The sequence below is a fragment of the Sceloporus occidentalis genome, unplaced genomic scaffold (assembly GCF_023333645.1).
Source record: "Sceloporus occidentalis isolate IW3139 unplaced genomic scaffold, rSceOcc1.0.p SCAF_370, whole genome shotgun sequence".
NCBI classification, from domain to species: Eukaryota; Metazoa; Chordata; class Lepidosauria; order Squamata; family Phrynosomatidae; genus Sceloporus; species Sceloporus occidentalis.
The window spans coordinates 235,861-245,069 of NW_028317350.1; the positions used below are offsets into that span (position 1 = coordinate 235,861).

The 9,209-nt window shown below is 42.5% G+C and overlaps 1 protein-coding gene across 1 annotated transcript in view; it reads right to left on the reverse strand.

Annotated features, from left to right (window-relative positions):
• LOC149273521 (high affinity nerve growth factor receptor-like) overlaps positions 1–5,913 on the reverse strand; it is a 30,698-nt gene extending 24,785 nt beyond the window's left edge. Inside the window, exon 1 of the mRNA XM_089506207.1 lies at positions 5,798–5,913. Coding sequence (XP_089362333.1) covers positions 5,798–5,913 — 116 coding nt within the window. The remainder of the gene's footprint in view (positions 1–5,797) is intronic.
• Positions 5,914–9,209: the final 3,296 nt, after the last annotated feature.

Genomic DNA, 9,209 nt, shown 5'->3' on the forward strand with positions numbered 1-9,209 from the left:
CTTACTGCGAATTCTATTTAAAAAAAAAAATTCTAAATTCAGCCAGTGTAGGGTTAAATGACCTGGCTGTATTCACCTCTACTGGGAAGCCGTTCCACTTTTCTGCCACCCTGTTCGTGAAAAACGATCCATTTGTGTTATGTTTCGTGACTGTTGCAGGGATGGTCACCGCTATTATTTTGGCTTTAGTGTAATAGGGGATGAGAGATTAAAGGGCTTTGCAGACTCCATTATTCCCATCCTATAAATTAGCCGAGATTTTGATCTGCGCCTGTTCGGCCTCTTTAAACGATGTGTTATCTGTGAACGAGCGTCTAATGGAAGCCTTCTCCTAGCTAATGTACTTGGTTAAAGACCTTCCTCTCCCTTCCTCGCCTTCGGAGCGGCGAAAGATCAAACGAGCGCGCTTTCCACCTAATTAATACGGCTGTTTGCTGGCAGAGCCGTTAACACGTATTATCAGGGAGCGCTTTTCATTTATCCCTCATAATCAAGACGAGGACACAGGGCTGATCTTCTCTTAGAGACGGCTACGTAAAGTCAAACTTAAGTCAAAGACGATGATTGATCGGAATCATTGTTTCCCCTTTTTCTAATGTTCATTCTAGATTTGGAACCCTAAAGGTTCATCTCATGGAGAAGGAGTCCACATCTTTGTTACTTTCTCATTCACAGAATGTTAGAACAGGAGGTCATAATATGAGGCAAGAGAGGCGTAGATGTAACGTAAAGAGAGAGTGGTAGATGGGTAGAAGAGCCTCCCGGCAGAAGTGGTAGAGGCTAATACAGTGAGGGAGTATAAACATGCATGGGATAGACATATGGCTCCTGAATCTAACACAAGTCCAACAACTGACTAAGTCTTTACAGCAGGAGAAACGGGCGACTAGACGGCCGAATGGGTCCCTTTTACTGTCCCTTTAATTTTATAGCGATGATACGTTGAACGCCAGCGAGTGGGCAGGGTTGCCCTTCCTTGATCTATGCTGTCCTCTTCCATCAATCAGCCGCTGAAAGATATGTTCCATTTCTGATCTCCGGATGGGGCGAATGTTAAATTTATGAATAATAACAATAGGAGTCATCGAATCTTATGTGACAGCTGCCCATTAACCGCTAAAGTCTCGGTCCGCATGACACCTCATCCCCCTTCTGCCGCGGGGTTAATAATGTGGATGATAATGTGCTCTGAGGTTCGGAGCAGATCGTTAGCGAGAATCTCTTCCCAGAGGGGATCCATTAAATAATAAGCCAAGTGTTCAGGAAAAGCTGCCATCACGCAGGGATCAATGCGAGTCTCTGCAGCCACGGGGGTGGAAGGCTGTGTACTAAACAGTCGGGGGTCTCTCTGTAGCCGATCCCTCTCGCAATAGATACGTCTCGGTTTTGGCCCTAAACTAAGACTTAATCTCGTCTTAGATTCAGGAGCCATATGCCTATCCCATAAATGTTTCAATTCCCTCGCTGTGTTAGCCTCAGCCAAGTCTACTGGGAGGCTGTTCCACTTATCCACCACCCTTTGAAGAATAGCGGTTATAACCAGATGATAAAAGTATATACCGAACAATTACAAATACAAAAACGATCTATTTGCGTATAGATGAAGCTTTAGTAAATGTCTCTTTCTGTCATTGATTGGACTGCCATGTTCTTCTGATTACTTTATATGGTGATGTCATTTTTTGGGTGGAATGAGATCACAAGGGTCCAGTGGCTTGATTAATTCTCTAGTGAATTTGAACATTTTGCCTAATGTGTATTAAGCAAAGAATGTAGATGTAGATGTCTGTGTGTGTGTGTGTGTGTATATATATATATGTCTCACTCTAAAACAAACAAACAAAAAAATACTAATCTATTATCTTCTCGCCTGTCCATTACAGACGTTGTTCTTGGAATTAAAAACATTCTTCAGCCCCAATGGTTTTTTATTTAATGCTGATAGATAATAATTTTATAGTTTTTCAATTAGAATTTTTTATTAAATCCTGTAGATTCCAATCTATTTTAGATTTTTTTTAACATTTTTTGTTTCTTTCACATGAATATCTTAAGTGTATGTATATTTAAAAAAAAAAAAAGGAAATATCAAATCCTAAAAATATATTTCATGCATTATTATTTATTGTTTTATATAGCGCCAGCATTTTCCACAGCGCTGTACAATGGGTATATTTTTATATATATATATATATATATATATATATATATATATATATATATATATATTATATTTAATTAATGAATTTCTTTTTTTTAAAGGATCGATTTCACCCCCTCCCTCCCAATACTTTGGGCCCAATTTCTGCAATCTGAGCGAGCCGCTGTATCTCTCCTCACGTGGACATCTAGCTGTACAAACAACACGCCAAACTTAAAAGCCGCGTAAGCCGATACCTCCCTTAAGCCCCACTAAACAGACGTGTTCAAAATTACACTGTGACCTACACTTAGAACGCGCATTGTTACACGAGGAGCTTCGGATCAGTTAAGCCGAGAGGTTAACCCCTCGGTCACCGTCGGAGCACATACAAAATAATCAGACCCCCAAGCGACTGATCCTTAAACCCTTTTTGTCTCCCAGAAGGCCTGCGCGACGTCGCACACAAAGCCTTATTGACACCCAAGATGTCACGTCAGTCATCCTTGGATGATGGCCGGTGCCAATCACAGAGACCTCTAAGGAAGGGGTAACCCAACTCCGTGGGTAGTTTGTGGTCAATATGTTGAAAGGTTTGCCTCTGTCACCACCTAATCCTCTTTTAATATAGGCGACGGGGCATATGGTTTAATTCAGTGAGCTCCTTCTGGGTACTCTCCCGAGCATTTATTATTATTATTACTTATCGGATGTTTACCCAGTGGTTCTGGGTAGGGTCAAAACTCACTTTTTTATTTTTTTATTTTTTTTTTTAGAATTCTATCCATTTTAATATATACCCTGTATTATGGATTAAGTATAATGGCAGAGCAGGTGCCGAAGGTCATATCATCTATATATCATCAGCTGTTTAATCTTTTGGGACTCCTCTGTACCACTTCAGCTGGTTGACTGTTCCACTTATCTACTACCCTCTCAGTAAAGTAAGACTTCCTTTCATTCTGTCTTAGCCTCCAACATTCTAGCCATAGATTATGGCCTCTTTGTTCCTGTAAATAATGAAAATCAAAACTGTGTACCTACTACTTGAAACAAACTTTTTTTAATCCAAAAATCTCACTAACGCTCATTTTCAATCAAAAACTCCACCATAAACATGGAATTTATGCCAGGAGGTCAAGTCACCAAACCACTACGCCTTCAAGTCTGCACTAACCCCCCCCCCACCTCTACACTCTGGAATACTGTACTTCCGACGCTCCCCGTTGCTCCCACCTCTGTCCCCTGCTGATCAGGGCTGTTGGAAACGTTGATTTCTCTGTTTGCTCTCGAGCGTTTATTATCATAACTTCTCGTATGTTTACCTTTCATCTCCAGAGATCGGCGGGTCTGTAACCTGACATAACTACGAGTGTCTTTCATGTACAGTTACAGCCGGAATCCCACTAAGAAACCAAACAGCCCAAAAAATTAACTCTGTCGTTGACGGGGAAAAGCCAGAATTCAATTCTTCTAGAAAACGAAGGCTTGGTCCCCTCTCTCCCACTTTTCTAGGTTGATTTCTTCCAGATCAAGCACTTTGCACCAACATTCTCCAATATTCCTTTGATAAAGATGGCCGATTTAACACCAGAACTAGACGCTCTGTTACCGTTCTGGAGACCCCATCTCTAGAAGGATATTGACACATTGGAGAGAGTTCAGAGAAGAGCAACTAAAGTGAGGAATTAGGAAAGACTAGATAAGTGGAACAGCCTCCCAGCAGATGTGGTAGAGGGTAATACAGTGAGGGAATTTAAACATGCATGGGATAGGCATACGGCTCCTGAATCTAAGACGAGACCAACGACTGATTAAGGGTTAAGACTCTACAGCAGGTGAAACGGGTGACTAGACGGCTGAATTGGGCGGCTCTTGGTGCCCCGTAGCTGAGAGCGACTCGTTGAAAGAGCCATGAGATACATGGAGAGGAAGGCCGATACGTCGTCACAAGTAAAAAATGAACTGATCCTTGTGATACCCTTAAAAGCTGCTACGGTTGCAGCAAGTGTTTTTGTGGCTCCTTGGGGGGCAATCCATCAGACTCGTTTACTGCCGGATCTGCCTTTCAAATCATGCCATTACTAAATCATTACCCGTGCTGGGGGGCAGTCATTACTCCGGGGTAACACCATCGCTCAGGATGTGCGAGTTACCTGACCCCTACTATAGACATACATGTTCTAATTAAAGGACGCTTTTAGTGCTAAGTGTCTAGAAGAAGCCCCGTCGCACAGCGTGATCTCCAGCAGCCTCTGAGCACTAAAGGCATTCAGGACACAGGTGGTAACGGGACTCTCCAGCTGAACTCAGGAGGAAGGAAGGAGTTGGTGAATTCCTCCAAACTCCAGCTGTTAAGAATGTCCGTCTCGCTCAATTCACCGGCATCAGAAACAGTTTATGGCACGAAAGAGCCGTTCAACTCAACTTCTACTCCCTCAGACATTACTTGGTCTTCAGTCTCGTCTTAGATTCAGAAGCCGTATGCCTATCCCATGCATGTATAAATCCCCTCACTGTATTACCCTCCACCACTTCTGCTGGGAGGCTGTTCCACTTATCTACCACACTCTCAGTAAAGTTCCTTCCATTCCATCTAAGCCTCCGACCCTTTACTATCTCCCTCCCATCTCCTCTCTTCTCTGAACTATACTTATCGAGATCCTTTAGTCTCTGTGGAATATCTTTATCCTGATAGACGACGGATCTCAGATTAATAGAAGAATGGTGAAGTTGTCAATAGAGCGGACTATTCTGTGCGTAAGAAGCCCATGATACAGAAATTAAATGCTGCTCTTAGGGAGGGCATCACCTCCACGACCCACACTTTATTAGGAGTAGGAACACTAGTCATCCTGACTTGTTCTCAACCTTGTAGCCTTTCAAGAAGCTGCCATTGGATACATTACTCATACACAAATATTACAAAAGAGACCGCAAAACACATGTGTAGCAAACGCTGTCCAGGAACCAAAGTTTCCTCCTTTCTAGAAGGTGTCGGTGAGCCGGACCAGCTCTGGTCTAGAATCAAAGGCCACGACGCGAATGAACTCTCAACATCAATAAAATACGAGACTTCACGGTACGCATCATCCCACAACACCAGCGACATGTTACATTTTATTACGAGGACCTGTCACCTTCGCTTAACTGTCTTGAAATTCATTCTCACCGACCTTTCACAAACACCACACATAATTATTCTTCCGACTCGCAAACATCCCTTTCTTGGACCCCATTACGATGTTAATAGATTAAGTATTAAAATAAGTTTGAAACAAACAGGGGTTTGGAAGGTTCCGTAGAATTCCGTGTCTTCTCTTCCTCGTAAATTAGCAGAGATCTAGACAGATAAAATGTCTTAAAACAATAATAAAGTTTTGTTCTAGAGCATAACTAACCCAAGCTTTGCTCTAGAACCGAGACATTCTGTACATGTATCTAAAATGTAACGACGTCGTTAGGGTTCAGTTACTTTTAATTATATCTAACTTGGTCTGTGTAGCAGATTTGCTGACATAGTTATGTAGATAAATCTAAAGGTTCATTAATAAGGTTATAAAATGATTAGAACAATAGGCGGATATGTCCGTGTTCCAAAGACAAGAAGATTAAGAAGGTGATGTGTCTTGAGGCACAGGGAAGGAATACACTTACATTTCTGTGACGTTCTCCATGTCCCCCAGTACGGAGATGCTAGAGATGGTGTTGGGTTCCAGGCACTGGACCAAGGGCCCGTAGCACCTACAGGTCTCCGGGCAAGGGTTCACCATGGTCGACGCGGCGAGTACAAGGAGGCAAGCCAACGTCCAGCCAGTGGCATGCCTCATTCCTAGAAACCCTGTAGTGTCCAAGGAGGGCCAGGTCCTACAGCTTGCGACGGGGTGCCTCATGTTCCTTGAGGACTTAAGTGCTGACACTCAGCGCATGTCCTAAAAGCTCTTCCTACCACTGGATGCAGCACCCAGACCCATAGGATGCTGCCTTCTCCTGCTTCTTCCACTCCTAACACATGTGAGCTACTGAAGCATCTCCTCCACTCAGCCTAAAACGGGGAGGGGCAGGAATCGGGAATTACGACTCCCTCACAGGACACGGAGAAAAGTGGTCACCATATTAATGAATACTTAATGTGAGGGATGTAGATGTCCACAGAACATATTTATCTCCCATCTGCCTCCCCCTCCCAGACCCTCACGCTCACACTTTTCATACTGCCCCGGGTTGGAGCACTGAGACAGAGGGCTTATGCGACGGCACTGGTTTAAAGGTCCAGAGAAAGGCGGAGATGGGGGGTGATATTTATAGTAATTATTGGGGTATTGGACCCAGGGACAGAGGCAATAAGATGCTGGGGGTAGATAGATATTTATATTTTATTTATGTATGAAGTGAGGCTTAGTGCAAAGGAGTGAGAATTAAGTAAATGAAACCAAAAGAGAGCAGAGGGGCAGATGGAGAGGAAACGGGGCAATATTCATTTAACTCCTCCCGTGATACATTATTAAAACATGCTCTGTATTACTATATAACAGCAGATTCTGCTGCACACATTGTAATTTTATAACGTTATTTGTATTTGCACTCAATCAGAACCAGCAGGAACACGCAGTCCAACCCGATGCCCAAATCTGACAACTTTTATTCCAGACTCTTTTTTTTCATCCTCACGGCAGCGAGTCTTGTATAGAGAGCAATTTTAGTGTACAAATAGTGAAATTACCATGGCAACCAAATTATCATTTACTTTTATCACTTTAAACAAAGTCGCAAGATATTCTAGCATGACATTTTATTTTCTACTGCTTCTGATGGAAGGCTATTCCACGCATCAACTGCCACTTGTATACATCTCTTTGATATCATCATAGTTTACTTCATATCTTCCTTCAAGCTGTAGCGTGTTCCTTCGAGCTGTAGCATGTTCTCTTGAGCTGTAGCATGTTCTTTAGAGCTGTAGCATGTTCTTCCGTGCTTATATTGGTTAGTGTTTCTTAAATGACCGTTCCCCGAGATAATAAACTTGCAATTTTGAAAAAAAAGAGAGACTCTACAATGGAACAGAAAGAATTTAAGTTGTGGAAGAATACAGGATGAACTCTATTCCATATTTTGGAGTGATATGGACAGGATCACTCTCATCGTTCTGATTAGAATGCTCATTCCCACAAGAATTCTGGACACCTATCTTGTTTATCTGGGCTTTGTTGAAGCTTTGAGAGCAGGTGGTAGTAGCTCTGGCATCTGAAGCACATGAGAGCCGTTACTTGGAACAAACTCTCAATATGAAAGTCACACCTCAAACTGGAGACACATGAACGCCCGTTATTAATGATCTGCATTCCGAACCAGAGAAGGTTTGCGTGCGTGACTTTTATATATGTAAAAAAGAAACACTCGTGCGAGGTGATGAATGAGAAAGCTTAGACCGCATTAATATCCATATGGTTGGCGTGATTACCCGTCCTAAGGAAATCCTTTAGAATCTATGGAGACCGCCATCAAAGACGCTTGGAATTATTTTTAAAAAAAAAACACGAGCTTCTATCAACACCTTGGGCCATGTTTAATGAATGAGCCAACAGACCCGTCTCATACACTCAAAATGAGACATGTGGAAAAGGAACATATCAACACATTAATATTAACATGTTAACTAAAAGGATTGAGCCTTCTAATAAATAAACATATAACTCATGATTGGTTGATCTCGGCCTCTTGTATTTTGTTGGTATATCTATTAATGTGGTAGGTTTATAAAGAGAAGACTTATTGCGCCACATCCAGTCACAGCACCTACGTTCCCGGATTCTACATAAGTCAATATACCATTGCGTGTTAGTTTATGATCAACTGGCTATTAGGCCAATGTGCCTGACGGCTGCTTGGTGGGACTCTATTGTTGGATCTAAGGTATTGAGGTGTTTGGTGAGCCTGACTCAAGCACCCAAGGTCCACCTAAACCTCGAACAAATACCTATGATTTTGATTATCTTTTTAATTTTCCAGTAATCTGGTTTGACCGCTAAGAATCGGCGTGATTCTTAGCTGTTCCTCTGACGGCTCTTCTATAACTCACTCGTTGGCTCGTAACCAAACCTTACATATCAAAGCTGTTCCCAAGATCCCCAGAGGTGCTCATCTTGCTGAAATCATGCCCAGGTCTCCTGCCTATCTAGTCTTTAAAAGCTTTGTAATGAAGCACTTCTCTGATAAGCCGGGTTATTGAAGCCAACTGGAGAGGCTCATCTTGGCCCTTCATAATGGGCTGAGACGGCAAAAGTTCCCTTCAGGAGCACGGCGCCTCCTATAACGGAGAGGAAGACTTCAGTGACACAGAACAGGTAGGTAGGACCACAAACGCTCAGATGCAGTCCGTGATCTGCGTTAATTTAATATCACCAGAGCCTTCTCAGAGAAGGTCTTTCAAGTATTTATGGGGATTAGAACAAACAGTTCTGAAGGGAAGCACATGGCCTGTCTTGTATCTTTTCTGCCTACGGGAGATGCACTTTTAGGCCTACAAATCATCTCAAGCTTCTCCTGTACCAAACAGTTACGTAACACTTCATTCTCAATTTATTCTCTAAGCCTAGAATTTGAAGGTGACTTGTGGCTTATCTGAAACATTCCAACCCATTGTCTTCATAATTTAGTGACTTTCTTGGAAGTCACCACAGAGATTTAACTCAGATGGCCGAGTAACTTGGTGAAAGTTCCAAAATTCTATAATTGTGTACATGTTAGCCACCAAGGATATTTTAATACAGCTTCTAAACACCTTCTACTATTCCAAACGTCTATACTTTGTTTCAATTTCGAAGGAACTTTGCTAACATATGGAAGGTGGTATTTAGACGTGGGAGTCATTGCCTTGAGCAATCTTGAAGAAACATGAAAAGACAGTCAGATGACATGCAGCAGTTTGGTGGCCGCTGTACCCAGACTAGAAACCGACTTCCTTTTATTTTAATACATCGCAATTTGCCTTTAACAACCCATCCATCTCACAGCCAGCTGGCCTGTTTCCGATATATTCAGAGATAGCGTCCAACATGCACCCTCCCGC